This window comes from Gracilinanus agilis, chromosome 3 (genome assembly GCF_016433145.1).
Source record: "Gracilinanus agilis isolate LMUSP501 chromosome 3, AgileGrace, whole genome shotgun sequence".
Taxonomy (NCBI): domain Eukaryota; kingdom Metazoa; phylum Chordata; class Mammalia; order Didelphimorphia; family Didelphidae; genus Gracilinanus; species Gracilinanus agilis.
In genome coordinates this window covers 241,708,713-241,724,256 of record NC_058132.1, presented here as the reverse complement: position 1 = coordinate 241,724,256, position 15,544 = coordinate 241,708,713, and the positions used below count along the sequence as shown (strand labels likewise).

General features: G+C 35.8%; 1 protein-coding gene across 1 annotated transcript in view; it reads right to left on the bottom strand.

Annotated features, from left to right (window-relative positions):
* The window catches only part of CCDC141 (coiled-coil domain containing 141), a 280,596-nt gene that overhangs the window by 26,024 nt on the left and 239,028 nt on the right, over window positions 1-15,544 (bottom strand). Inside the window, exons 18-20 of the mRNA XM_044669079.1 lie at window positions 6,649-6,789; window positions 6,039-6,233; window positions 3,849-4,061 (exon numbers count right to left, since the gene is read on the bottom strand). Coding sequence (XP_044525014.1) covers window positions 3,849-4,061; window positions 6,039-6,233; window positions 6,649-6,789 — 549 coding nt within the window. The remainder of the gene's footprint in view (window positions 1-3,848; window positions 4,062-6,038; window positions 6,234-6,648; window positions 6,790-15,544) is intronic.

Below are 15,544 nucleotides of genomic sequence, written 5' to 3'. Positions count from 1 at the left end.
ACAGAATGTTACTGTCCTAAGGAAAGATGGAATGGTTTGAAAGCACCGAATTTGACAATACTTATTGGTCTCAGAACTCATTGCTACATTTCTTGTCTCCTTACCTTCATATGAGCTGTCCTCCACATCTGGAATAAACTCTCTTCTCATTTCCACCTCTAGAAATCCACAGCTTCTTTCAAGGTGCCATTTAAGTGCCCCCAGCCCCTTCTACCATCTTCCCTCACAAAAAGAGGTTTTCTAGATCTTTGAACTCCAGAATTCCTCACCCTCCTCACATCTTTAAATTTTGTTGTTTAGTCATTTCAGTGGTGTCCAACTCTTCATGACCCTATTTGGGGTTTTCTTGATAAAGATACCAGGATGGCTTGCCTTTTTCCTTCTCCAGCTCATTTTACATATGCAGAAACTAAGGCAAAGAGGGTTAAGTAACGTGCCCAGAGTCACATAGCTAGTAAATGTCTGGGGCCACATTTAAACTTAGGTCTTCCTGACTCCAGGTCCAGCATTCTATCCTCCTAGCCACCTAGCTGCCCACGTTATTAAATTACCTTGCATATATTTTGTGCTTATTTATCTGTGGCTAGATTGCTTTTTCTTTTGTATCCTCAACTCATTGAACCATGTGTATCACACAGAAGTCAGATACTAAATGCTTATGGAAAGTTTTACAACTTTTACATTGGGGGAATTGATTTAATATGTCCACTGGGAAGCTTCATTTTAGCAAAATTCCCAGATAGAACAGTTACAGAATTTAGTCTCTAGTGTTTTGTTTTGTTTTGTTTTGTTTTGCATGGCATATAGTAACTTACGTAATAATTTTCTGCTTTCCTAATGATACCAAGGGAAGAAAGGAGTGGAAGAATTAAATAATGATTATATCCTTGCATCCCAGGCTCAGATGTTCTGCATTTCTTAATTTGATCCGTTATTATCACAAGATAGGAACAGCGGGCAAGCTGGGAGCGAAAGTCCAAAATTAGGATGGGCACCACAAGAAAGTTTGTCACTTCGTGGTAATTTATGTAATAGCAAGCTTTTATCTATTTCATCTATTTCTACTTCATAAAATAAGGTGTGCTTTTTTACTATTTAGTAAACTAGAAGAGCATAAAGGCAGTGGGACATGGTCTCATCACTGAAGGCTTTTTGTTTTTACTTTGAGTACATCCTCTGATATACTATATGTTTATCCATGGAAGACTTATTTAACCTCTAAGTACCTCCAAGCAATTCTCTTTAAAGTATAAGTTACAGATAGACAAATTGATCTTCTATATCAGATGAGGGAGTTTTCACAGTAAGAATTCATTTCATGAAATCACCAAACAGGACCAAACAAAACCAGCAAACCCCAATGTCCCTATAGAATCAGGCCAAAGAATTCTCAGCATAGTTCTAAGTTCCCTTTCTCTTATATTATGAGAAAATGTTCAGAGAAATGTGACAGCTCCCTCTCAATACTCAGTTGCTGTATCAGTGACTTGGAAGAAACTTAAAACTATTTTCCCTCTCTCAACACTGGACCGTGTGGGAAATGAGTGAAATGAGATTTGAGATTCCATGTTTTCTTATATTAGCATTATAGTCAGAATGGCTTGACTTGTTCTTGCAAAGGGACCTAAGGGATTAAAGATGTTGGGAATTGTATTTCTTTCCATTTAGAGAAGAAAGGAAGTTATCATTGGATTGGAACTGAAGGACATAGTTTTCAGAGGAAGAGAGTGGTGAAGAAACAGAGAGGGAAAGATGGGGATGGGGAGAGAAGAGGTAGGGAGAGAAATAAAAAGATAATGGAGTGGGTAGAGAAGAGGACAGAGAAGGGAAGAAAGACAGAGACAAGGGGGTTAGGGATAAAGGCAGCAACAGCAGCAGATGAGCAGATAGATGCTTTTGAGGAGACTGTCCTTGTAGAGGCTGGAGCCTTTTCCTTTTCCTAACTTGTAGTTTGACTTATTAAGAGAACAATACATCAGAGAGTTACCCAAGTACCCTATTCAGAGAAACAGCTGGAACAATGGTGAATACACTTCACTCTCAATTTTTCCTTTCTGTTCTATTGTCACATGCAGTAGAAAGCATGGTTCATTGCTAAGTGTTTCTCTGCTATTTTAAATGTTGCTTACTGATTATTGGCATTTCCTTTTAAGTAATGTTTCCCTAAGGATGTTACACTTTTACTTGCTTCCTAAATTGTTATTTTTGTAACTGAGAGTATGGGAAGAAGATTGGGGTTGGGAAGGGGAGAAAAAATTTTTGATACTGGATTACAACAAATTTAAGTGGCTGGGACACTACCCTCCTGACTTGAAAATCAACATGTTGTATGAGGGCTCAGAAAAATTTAGAAATTTTATTTGTCCTCTCCATTTTGAACCTTTCGAGAGTTGTTTACAGATAGGAAGGAAATTGGGACATTCCCCCTAAACTAAAAAGCAAATTTTATTTTCTCCAAACCCATTTTGCAATAGAAATCTTTGACTTTCTATACCCCTTCCCTCATCTTCCTACCCCCTTCAGATAAGAGAGGGAGAAGGATAGAGATAGTCACAGTCAATTACACCCACTTCCCTTGAAGGGAGGGGTATGAAAAATGTTCCTCATCTAATCTGTCTTCCAGGTGACCTCTTTTGGGTTCTCTTATTTTTATTTTTTTGTTACTTGTGTTGTTGCTTTACTTTCTATCTCTCTAGGGAACTTGGAAGAACAGAGGTGGAATGTTACAATAAGGAGCTACATGTATAAAGGACATTATAAGTCATTATAGTTACCATTCCTAGATACTTGATCATATTCCAAAGGGAAAAATATCACCTTGGCAGAAACTGTGTCATCAAATTTAGCATTCTGTGGTCACCTGGTGCAATACCCACCCAAGCTGGATTTGCCTGGCCACTGAATATCCTTGGTCTCATAGGAATGATACCAGAGAATTCACAGAACATACTTATCATGTTCCTTATCATCCTACTATCCAAGGCCCAGCTGACAGACTACCAGACAAGGGAATTGATTAAATGGGCTGTAGGAAGGCAGGATTTCTCAGTTTGACAGGTAGGATGTATTTTCTGATCCAGAGTAAGGAAAAAAAAATGAGATGATTTGCCAGAAGATGAGTAAGGGAATACAAAAAAAGGATGGGAATTGCCCCTGAGATTTCATTGGGTAGAGGAAACTCTTAGATGAGGAAACTTTACCAATGCTGGAATTCACCTTCTCTGAAACTTTTAGGAGTAGAGACTGGGAATTGCTTGTAACACTGAAAAGTTAAATGACTTGCCCAAGTTCACACTTCTTTGGTTTCTTAAAAGTTTTCCTGGTTTCAAGGCCAACTCTCATACAAAGACTCAAAGTCTTTGAAATGCTGCTTTTTTACAAAGAAAGGAGGAAAGGTCATTTTCTTCTTCTACTATGAGCCCAAAACATTTCAAAGAGTCTCAAAAGCGCAGTTTTCCCTAATTCTCTGTGTATTTAAAAAGTAAAAGGATATTTTTTCATGGCTTTGTTCTTCAACATGTCTCAATTTCTTGGCTTCTATTATTATTATTCTTTTTTATTGTCTGGGTTATTATTTTATTCTGGTTTTCCTTTTCTAACAATGAAAAATGGAATATGTTTAAGAAAAGGCAACTGGGAAGAATAGGTTAGACAAAGAAGTAGGTTAATGAGAGCATTTCTCTGCTTCTGTTTGTAAGATTTCCTCTTTCTGATCCCCTCGGTTTAGATTTGTGGATTTGAGACTCACCTAGAGTCTTTGAGTAGGTCAGTGTAGTTAGGAGACCTAAGGGCTGGAAGCATGCACATTTTTACAGGATTAGCCTCAGAACAGATTTGTTCAATAGCACATCACCAGAGGACTTAAAAGAGATCTCACCATATAAGCGTTTAGCAAGAGCAGTGATCTCCTGAATCCTCTCTTCTTGCTGGGGCACGGTAGGCACAATAAACTTATTGAATTGCTTATGAAGAATTTCTATGGCCTCCTTTGTCTTGCACTCGGTGGAGTACTTCCCAACTCTAACAACTGTAGCACTTGCTTCTTCACACCAAAATTGACACTAAGTTAAATGGAAAAGAGCAAAGAAATCGAACAAACAGCCATCTGTGTAAAAGTTCATGTTGGTAGTTACTGAAGGGTCTACTTTTCATTTCCAAGAATTCCTTTCCCCATTTGAGAATATTTCTAAATCATAATAAAATAGATGACAGGAAGTGATCTCCTTATTTTATATTTGGTTAACAAGGAGATAAGAGATTAGAGAAATTTAGGATCAGGTCTAGATGTTCTTCTTCCTTAGGTTTTCAGAATCATCTCTATAATACCTTCAGAATTATTTTCTGCCAGCAACACTAAATTAACTTATAATTGGCTTTTAGCACTTGAAAAAAAAGTCCCAAGTATTGGATATAAAGGTAAATAAAAAATCAACAAAAACTAGAACCAATATACATATTCTATGTTATACTCTATCACCAACATAACATTCTAATAAATATTCAAATAAAACCACTTGTAGGGAATGGTATTTAACCCATGAAAGAGTAGAGCTTTGTTAGGGAGTAGCATTTTGACCAATTATTCAGGAAAGATACCAGTCATATTTCCAGAGCCTTAGAGGAGAATTGAAACTGTTTATCACTAAAAATAAATAACAATGATGAAAGGAATGTGTCTGACACAGGACAGAAGCCCTCTTGCAGGGTGAGAGATAAGAAAAGCCCAGCCCTGTTCGGAGCTAGGCTTTAAATAAATGTCACATAGCAGCAACAAAATTGTCAGCTTGGTTCACATATAGAAGAATGATTAGCTTTAATGCTATGTCTAAGTGATGAATTTAACTGTATTAAAGGCAAGAAATGTACACATTGTGTATTAGTCATAATAAATCTGTCATATTATACATAATGCTTTCACAGGATAAAATTTCTCAGGTATGTAATGTGAAAACATTTATTCATAATTTATTTTAGGCATACACACATATATATGTGCATATATATGAGTGTGTTTGTGTATGTGTGTGTGTATATATATACGTATATGTATGTATGTATTATATATATAATATATACATCCATATATTGTATCATGGAGAGGCAATTGGGCTTGAAGTCAGGAGCTCTGTGCTCAAGTCCCATCTCCTACACTTATTTTTTTTAAACCCTTACCTTCCATCTTGGAGTCAATACTGTGTATTGGCTCCAAGGCAGAAGAGTGGTAAGGGCTAGGCAATGGGAGCCAAGTGACTTGTCCAGGGTCACACAGCTGGGAAGTGTCTGAGGTCAGATTTGAACCTGGGGCCTCCTATCTCTAGGCCTGGCTCTCAATCCACTGAGCTACCCAGTTGCCCCCTCCTAACTTATTAATTATATGACTTATTAAATATAAAGTACTAAGTAGAAAATCACAAACAAGTTCCTATACCCAGGGTTCCCTAAACTGATAGAATTACAGATTGATCTCTTATTCCCATATAATTCAAATCTCACTGCCATTGCTAAAAACCAAAAATATTCCCAGAATCATTCTTCCTACCAATAAGGACGCATTAATTAAAATACAGAAAAAGTATTTGAAGAATGACTTGTTTATGGCCACCTCCAGAGAAAGAATTGATAAATAGAAATAAGCAAGACATAATTTTATATGGACATATATGTTCTTGTCAAATGATACCTTCTCTAATAAGGAAGGAAGAGGCAGAGAGAGAGAGAGTTACCTAGGTATTTTAATATAACAAACTAACAAATCTAAAAAGATAAATATCTGAGTCTTTTCAATGTTTGAGAAATAAATGGAGATTTCTTTTACTAAATTCTAAAGTGATTATATACATTTATCTGCCTACTTTCAATCCTTTGCATTTCTTCTTTGGTTAAAATTTTAATTAGTAAAATAGAGAAATTTTTGCTTTGGCTTAAACCTCTCAGTCCACTCAAACGTTGTGAACAACTTCAGGTTAATTAGATCAGGCCCTCTCATTATTCTTTCTCTACTCTGAGCTGTAAAACATTGTGGAGGGTTGGGTTAATACCTCTTCCATTGTCTCTTGAAGATGCTCAATCAGATCCAAATTCTTCTTGTAATCTTCAACAACTCTACCAAATTCATCTACTTGTTTCTTCAAGTCTCTTATTGATTCCAAGAGGATTGTTACTTTGTTGGTTGGATAATTTAATAAAGAATCAGACATTTTAATCTCAACATTTTCCATTTTTTTCTTTAGGATCTGAGCAAAAGAAAAATTAATATTGTGTTTATCATTATATTTCACTAAAAGAAAAAATATTTCTATTTATAACAACAGAGGCTTTCCTAAAAGCAATGGCCTAAAAAATGATTCCTCACTGTTGACTTTTAAAACTCCTAATGATCACAGAGATATATTTAACATCGCTTTTTTTCTTTCAGGTTAACTAAGTTTTGCTTATTTGTTTTTGTCTTTAAAGCATTAGATTCAAGGTAGTTAACCATAAATACTCTTAGATGAATAGTCCAAGGGCATTAAAAATAGTATAAATTATTGAAATCCTTCATCACATTAGTTTCCTACAATTAGCAAAGTCAATAGTGAGTTGGGATTTAAGAACAGAAAAATGGGAAGTACCAGAGATATTATAAAGTCCATGTGGATTATCACATACCTGAATTTTTTCAGCATAAGCATCCACCTGTTGAATTTGGTTTTTGAGAGCTTTCAAATTGCGAGCCTTTTCTGTTTTCTTGGAATAGTTAAATTTCAAATTGTTAAATTTCTTTTTAATATCTTTAAATGATTCTCTATGCTGCAATTGAAGAAAGAGAAAGTTCATTTTAAATGACATAAATATCTTAATGATTCATTATTCCTTAATATGTGAAGGTATCTATCAATCTTATATATTTTAACATATACCAGAGCACTGTTCAATAGAAAATAAGTCTGCTCAAATAAATATATGTATTTCTACATGTATGTACACATTTACTTTATAGGTATATATACAATATACATCATATAGTTATATGTAGGCATATATACCCAGGTGTTTATATGTATGTCTGTGCATGGATTTTATATACATATACATGTGCACACAAATATATGAGTGTATACATGTATGTTTACTTACATATATGAATACACATATACATATAATGTGTCAGCAAACTATAGCCCTCGGGCTAAATGAAGATTGCTGCCTATTTTGTATGGTTATAGCTAAGAGAGTGGTTTTTAGATTTTGAATATTATTTTAAATTGTTTTAAAATTAATATTAAAATCAATTCAATCACTATTAAATATTATTTCAAAATGCTTTTGCCAGGCTATGCTCTGCCAACCTCTGTAATTTCGCTAGTAGTAAAAAACCAATAGAGAGTAGCCACTTTTCTGCAACTTACAGGTCTAGAGAATTTCCTGAAGTTGTGGATGATTGTATGTCTTGCCAAGAGTTACATGAAAAGTAAATATCTGAGGATGAACTTGAAATCAGGTTGTCATGATTCCATGGGCAGTTCTCTTTCCACTATTCCACACTAAAAATTGAAAATGTAGTGTAATATTATGGAATAGAACCTCTAATCTAGTGGTTCTTGATGTGTGTGTATGTGTGTGTGTGTGGGCGTATGTGGCAAAAGCCAATGGATCCCTTTGAAGAATGTTTTTTAAAATGCATAAAATAAAATACATAGAATTCCAAAGGAAACCAAATGTTAGTGAAAATAGAGATGCGATTTATTTTCCCATTCAAATTCCTGGAGCACCTGAAATCTAAGAGGTCCATGGAACCCAGGATAAGAACACTACGTTTCCTAAGAAGACAATTTCTGATGCTGTCATTTCTGATCCTTACAATTTACACACACTTTACACATATTATTTCTTTGAGTTTCACACAGACCTGTGAACTTGGTGGTATAAATAATGATTTTTCAAATTTTATACCAGTGGAAATTAGAATTGGTTGTTCAAATGATCCCATTCTATCCTATTTCCTACAACAGATTGCTCCATCTGCCATCCCTACTCTTACTTATTTTGAGTCTCATCTTCTCTACTGGCTCATTTCCTATGGCCTACAAATATCTCCATGTTTCCTCTATACTGAAAAAAAACCCCAAATCTCTCACTTGATACATCTTATATCTCAGAAGAGTTATAACTGAATTCCTCTAAAAGGCCATCTACAATAGACACCTTCACTTTCTCTCCTCTTACTCTCTTCTAAACCCTTTACAATCTGTTTCTGACCTTATCATTCCACAGAAACTGCTCTCTTCGAAGTTACTAGTGATCTCTTAATGGTCCCTTCTCCATCCTCATTTTCCTTGACTTTCCTGCCATCTTTGACACTGTTGATCCTTCTTTCCTTCATACTCTCTTCTTTCTAGGTTTTAGGGATCTCTCTATCTCTTGGTTTTCTTCCTACCCATCTGACCCCTCATTCTCTATCTCCTTTGCTTGATTCTCTTTCAGAACATGCCTTCTAAAAATTGGTATTCCACAGGATTCTCTCCTGGTCCCTTTTATCTTCTCCCTCTCTTCTACTTCACTTGGTATTTTCATCAGCTCCCATGGATTTAATTGCCATCTTTATGGTTATATGATTCTCAAATTTCCCTCTCTTGTCCTAGTCCAGCATTGTTGAAGATACAGCACTGGTGCAGAGCCGGCACTAGCCACTGGGGAGCTGCTCTGGTCCCCCTCTTCCCCGTGCCCAAAGCTATTTTTTGCATACCCCACTCCTCTGTCCAGTGGCCCAAAGCAAGCCCTTTCTCCCTCAACTCCCTCCAGGAATGGGGTGTGCGTGTGTGTGTGTGTGTGTGTGTGTGTGCGCGCGCGCGGTCATAGACAGCTTAAATTTGCCCTCTGATTACTCAGACTCAGAAAAGGTTCACCAACAAGGCCTCTCTGCTGAGTCCCAGGCTCTCTGCTAATCTCCAATTTTGCATCTCCAGTTGCCTTTTAGACATCTCAAACTGAAAGTCCAGTAGACATCTTAAACTCAACATTTCCAAAACTAAATTCATTATCATTCCCCCTAAAATCTTCCCTCTCCTGTTTTCCCTATTACTACAGAGTGGAAAACCATCTTCCCTGTCCCCTTGACTCACAATCTAGGAGTTATCCTGGATTCTTCACTATCTCTCAAGACCTGTTGATGTTATCTTTGCATCATCTCTCAAATATATCCCTCTCTCTCTTCTGACATATTTGTGTGTATGCCCTCATCACTTCACACCTGTATTATGGCAATAGCCTACTGGTGAATCTGCCTGTCTCATCTCACCCAACTCTGATCCATCCTCCATTTAGTCACTAATGTGATTTTCCTAAAATGCAGGTCCAGTCATGTCACCCCCTACTCAATAAACACCACTGACTTCCTCTTACCTCTAGGAGCAAATAACAAATATTCTGTTTGGAAAAGTCCTTTATAACCTCTCCCCCTTTTATATTTCCAGTCTTCTTATACCATACTTCCTGATAGATACTCTATGATGCAGTAACCAACAAGACAGTCTATCTCTTGGTCCCAGGTATTCTCTCTGGCTGTCTCCCATACCTGGAATGTTCTCCCTCCTCCATTCGTATTACTTACTTCCCTGACTTCCTTAAAGTCCTAATTAAAAGGGGCAGCTGGGTAGCTGAGTGGATTGAGAGGCAAGCCTAGAGATGAATGGTCCTAGGTTCAAATCTGGCTTCAGACACTTCCTAGCTATGTGACCTTAGGCAAGTCACCTAATTCCCATTGCCTAGCCCTTACCACTCTTCTGCCTTAGAAGCAATACATAGTATTGATTCTAAGACTGAAGGTAAGGGTTTAAAAAAACTTTCCAATTAAAATCTCACCTTCTACAAGAAGCCTTCCCTAACTCCTCTTAATTAAACTGCATTTCCCATTCATTTTATATATATGCATATATATGCATATATATATACATATATATATTTTGATTTGTAAATATTTATTTGCGTACAGCCTCTCCCATTAGAGTGTAAGTTCCTTGAGGGTAGAGGCTGTCTTTTGCCTCATTTTGTATCCTTAGCATTTAGTACAGTACTTGACACAGAGTAGGCATTTAATAAGCATTGATTGATTGATTTGCACACAGCTAATAATTATAGGAGGGTAGTATTTGAATCTTATTTACAAATAGCAAAGGGAAATAAAAACCTGGGTCTTCTGATTCTATTTCCAAGCTTCTTGGACTATCATATACTCTCAAATGAATTATTAACTTATTACTTAAGTCTTCTAAATGAATTGACAGCTAGCTTCTGATTAGTATGAATAAAGAATCTTATGAAGTGCTCACATTTTTTGAGTTTCACTACATATTTCCACTGAATTGAAACCAATCATTATTTTTTACATAATTATAACTTTGAAAAATGCAAATTTGAATACGTGTGACCATTTCCCACAATAATCAGGACCTGCTGGTACTCTGATAAGTCCTTTCGTTTTTCACTAAAGCTGTCATTATTATATTCAATGGTTTGAATATAGGGTGTGGAGAAAATATTAGTGGTGGTTTCAGCTTTATCAGCTTAAACCTCTACTAAGAGTTTTTGGATATCTTGTAAAATTGAAAACATTTATTCTAACTTTTACTATGATTTTTTCCCTACCTTTTCAATTCAGGTCAGCTCTCATAATCAGCTACAATTTGCAAAACTCTAGTCACCTAGATTTTTCTGTGCAAAGCTGCTAAATGGAGTATTGAATGAGGACATAACTGGCACAGTTGAAGAATAGAACCAATAGTGACTCGCAGAACATTTAATTCTTACTCTAAACAATTTAACAAATTATATTTTTCTGTGCTTTCTGGAAGAGATTTGCTATTGGTAGCTCACAAACTCCAAAAGAAGAAGAGGCATTCATTGTTGCATTCAAGGAAAACAAAATTTTCTTGTGACAAATGAGAATACCTGACTATGGAAAGAAAAAGGCTTTTTTAAATTCCATATATAATTGACCTTTAATTGTATATTTCCCAGAATCCAAGGGCCCACTGAAATTTTTACCAATGCAGAAAGCAAACTAAAAACTCACTATTTTTTTGTGCTTCTCACTGTCCCCTGAAATAGTGAGGAATTTAAGAATAAGCAACATTTATATTATATTCATATGAAGGCATTTATCTGAAAGGGTTGGCTATATTATAGCAGATAATTCAATTCAATAAATATTTATTGAATGTCTATTCCAAGATATCTTGAAATGTGAGTTGTTAAGAGAAGCAGAGATAACATGTAAACCATCTCTTAATGACAGCAAATAAATGATTTTAGAAGGAATAGAGACATAGAACAACCCAGTTATTGGTGTCATACTAACACCCAGCTGCCCTGCAAAGCATTTTATCAGTAATTGTTTAAAATTCTGCTATATTATGGAAACAAGCATTTCAAGGGGGCAATTCAGTAAAGATACCTCTTGGATCAATCTTTAAAAACTTAGGAAAAACACTGGCAAAATGCCAGATGATTTGAATAATTAAAACAATATCAATATTGTCTCTGTTATTGATATATATGAACTAGAATTCTCATATTGATTCACCTATGAATGATTAATAACATTTATTATGCTAATATACTAAATATCATAATTAAATACAAGTTTTAAATAACAGACTAAACCAAGGACATGGAAACATATTAAAACATCTTCATTTATAAGGTATAATATTTAATTATTAGCATGCTTTGTAGAGAAAAAACCATACACCATCCAAAAGCATAAAAGATATTCCTCAAAATAAGGGCATTTAATTGATTATCAGTTGGAGAACTGTTAAATGAAAAAAATCATACTACTTGCTAATTAACATGCTTACCAAAGAATCAAAAAGCTAAAATTCTATGTCATCTGGGTATTTAAAAGACTTGTGAGTTTGATGTAAAAAGAGAAAATGAATTCAATTATTAGATCAAAATATCAAGGCTACATTCATGCATAACTTGGTGATCCCAAAGGGCATAATTGACCTAAACTCTTCTCAATCCCAGGGCATACCATGTATCATTCGCAAGAAAACAGATAATGCCAACAATATACCCTTGGATCATTTGTTTTATCCCCAAAGATCATTTAATTTTATCTGATTTTTTTTTCTCCTGGAAAGATAAACCTGTTTGTTAGAATCCTCCCAAGTTTTATAATAACTTTGGTCAAATGTAAAGGCTGACAGTCTATGTGATGTTCAGTTTGTTAAGTCTGTGCCTTCATACTAGAAAGATTATCATTTCTTTGAAGCCAAGTTGATAAGGAACAAGTCTTGGATGTAATCCTTAAACTCTATACCATGAAATTTGAAGAGTCAAGTTCAGATCCAGAAATTAAGTACTGATAAAGGATGAACAAAAGCTTATTTCTGTTTACTTCAGGTTTACACTCTTCTGCCAAATATGATTTATAGAGCAAGAGAATCTCTTTATTGGCAACGTGGGTATGTTGAAATGGGATCGGCTCATTTCTGACACATGAGATCTCTTGTCTAATATTTGCAGCTGCTGGTCCTTTTCCCTTTGGCCTCACTGGAAAACCAATTCAAACTTAAAGCCATATGCTTTTCCCAAACCTCATTCAATACTACCACTCTTCTAAGCGGAAGTTATAAGCAGGTCAGGGCTCTCTAGAAGCCTTTGTATCTATAAAATTAGAAAGATCTTAGCCACATCTAAAGTCTACTCTTGCTAACTTCAGTTAGCGAACCCTTTCTTCCCTGGCATATCCTCTCCACTCCACCCCCACCCTCTTCCCCACAACTTCACTTCTGTTCTCTGAACTGACAGAACTAGGTATCATTCTTACTCATCCAATGGTGTCATGATTCATGCAGCTGTTTCTAATTTTAGTTAGCCTGTCAAAAAGGAGAATGGTCAGAGATCTCTAAAGCCAACTGCTAAACTTGAGCATGTAAGAAAAGGCAAATGGTAAAAGCACAGGCTGAAGCAAAAGTCTCCGTATTGTTGACTTACCAAAATAAATAATATTGTGGTGATTGAAATGAAAATTTATTGGTACCTTAAAAAAAACTTTCAGGTAACCAGGGGAAGTTTGGATTTCTAAGTGTTTAATTTGACTTTTTTGTCTCTTCCCCTTCTATTTTGGGGTGCTGCTGCAGATAGTACACAGAAATAAGCACTTCCACAAAGATAACTGGGCCAGTTTACAAGTGGAAAAAGCAAATTAAACAGGGTTACCTCATTTAATACTTCCAGAATCCATAATTTTATTGACTCAGGTAGATATCCCTACCAAAGGCCAAAGGATCACAGGTTTGGAGCAAGGAAGACCTGCAGAAGCCACCGAGTCTAATTCTCTCAATTCATAAATGAGAAAACTGTAGCTGAGACAAATTAAATGCCTGGCAAAGAATTCCATGGCTAGTAAGGATCTGAGGCGAGATTTGACTCAAAGCCCAGTGTTCTCTGCCCCATCCAGGTGTGCACAGACCTTAACCCTCTAAAAACTTACCAAACAGTCTTCATGAGAGGTTGTGGATGCAGCAAAAATCCTTTATCTGGAAGCCATTTTTCTTTTGAGGAGAGGCAACATAGAATAGCCCATCGGATATGGGTCAAATTCTTCATGATTTCTGGATATGTGAGCACATATAAACATGGCCATTTCTGTGAGCCTCAATTTCCTCATCGGACAAATTACTCCTATAGCATCTACCTCACAAGATTGTCATGAGGCTTGCATGAGAAAGTATGTAAAGAACATTGGAAAATTGAAAGTACCATATAAATGCTAATTATTATCATGAGCCTTTCCAAATGTAGGTGTTTTAGTAATTGGACTACAGACATATGGCCCATCTCTAGGCCAAACCTTGAAGACTTAATAGTTTAGTATCCTCTCAGAACTAACACTGTTAACTAGTGTTCAATGAGCCAAGGTCATCACCATCCTACAATGAGAAATCAGTAGGATTTTAATAGAAGAATTCTTTTTATGAGAAGATGGTTAGGAAAAATGACAGTTATAATTTAAAAATTGTAATCCTTTTCAAAATGCCAGGGTCAGATATTATATACTCTGAGTCTACTGAAAACAAGTAGACTGAGAGAGAAACAATGAGCAAAGATTCAAGTTAAGCTTTCATTTCTTGGGTCTGCCTGACCTGGCTGAAAATAATCCTGGCATGAGAATCCTGGCATTTATAGGCAGTGTGTCGCCACAGTCCATCTGTATAGGGGACAGAGGACATTTTCCAGCAGAGAAAAATGCATCAAAAAGTCAAGTGTTTTATTATAACTGCCCCTGGGCACCACTGTAAAATCTCTACAGATTGTTTCCAGTGTCTCAGACTCCTCTCCCTTTTATAAGTCCTTTCTCCTTCTTCTCCTTTTCTTTCTGCAATGGGCTCCCCTCCATTAATTTACTATTGTCTATACCTGATTAAAGAAAAGCTCTCTGATAAAATAATTCCTAGCAAGAGTAGGGCTTAAAGGAGTATATACATTCTATTCTAGCCATAGGTTCATAGGTTTAGAACCTTAAGAGACCAGTGAGTCCCTCCCATTTTCATTTAACATAAGGATAATTCTAGCACCTACCTCCTCAGGATATTGTGAGGATCAAATCATTTTTAACATAGGTAGAGCATTTTTCAAACCTAAAGTGATTTATAGATGTTAGCTATTATAATTCTTTTAATCTTTTTAATAAAAAAATATTATTTGAAATGCCCCAATTCCACATCAGTACCCTACTGACCACACTGCTGCTGCCTTGGATGCTGTTCTGTTTAAATATGAGCATTTTAAAAGATGAAGGGCAGTACTGTTCAAAGTTCAGATATCAGAGCAGGAGATATTTGGGGATTTTTGGAAGCCCTTTTCTCCTTTCAGCCCCCTTCCTGTTCTTTCTTTCTATAGTCAGTTCTTGTCTAGGAGCCTACCCTAAATTCCCAACCCTGAATCCTAGATTACATAGCCAGCATTTGGGGCAAAGACAATTCTCCTGTTTCAGTAACTCTACATGGGCTGTTTGGAAAGAAAAGACAGTAGCTTCTTTTCTTCAGCCTTGGGGAAGCAGTTTATCACAGTTATTCATACATTTTAGTCATCGAACAAACTTTTTGTGTGGATCTGATGGGCCAGAAAACTAAATTTAGCTTAACTTATACTGTGGCTATCCAGATATTTTAGAGAATAATTGATTCTGAATAGCTTTGTTTTCTGAATAAGCTAAATTCTTATCCCATTAAGCATCAAAACAGTTCATATTTTATTCATTTCTTTAGATTTCTTTAGAAAGAATTCTTTCTAAAATGCATTACCTACTTCCCTGAGTTTTAAAGCAATATATACTGCCAATAGTTCTTAGGGATTAGAATCATCAAGATGTATACTCGTCATTAGAAGTCCTTTGCCCCTTCACTTACTGACACCAGGCTGCCATTCATTTTTAGTCCTTATATAGTACAGATTTTTTTCTCTATTAACATATTATACCAATGTCTGAGAATGACTTTGAAGCAATTCTATAGTCACAAGAGCTGTGAAAAGCTTAGACAGGCCCTATTCAACT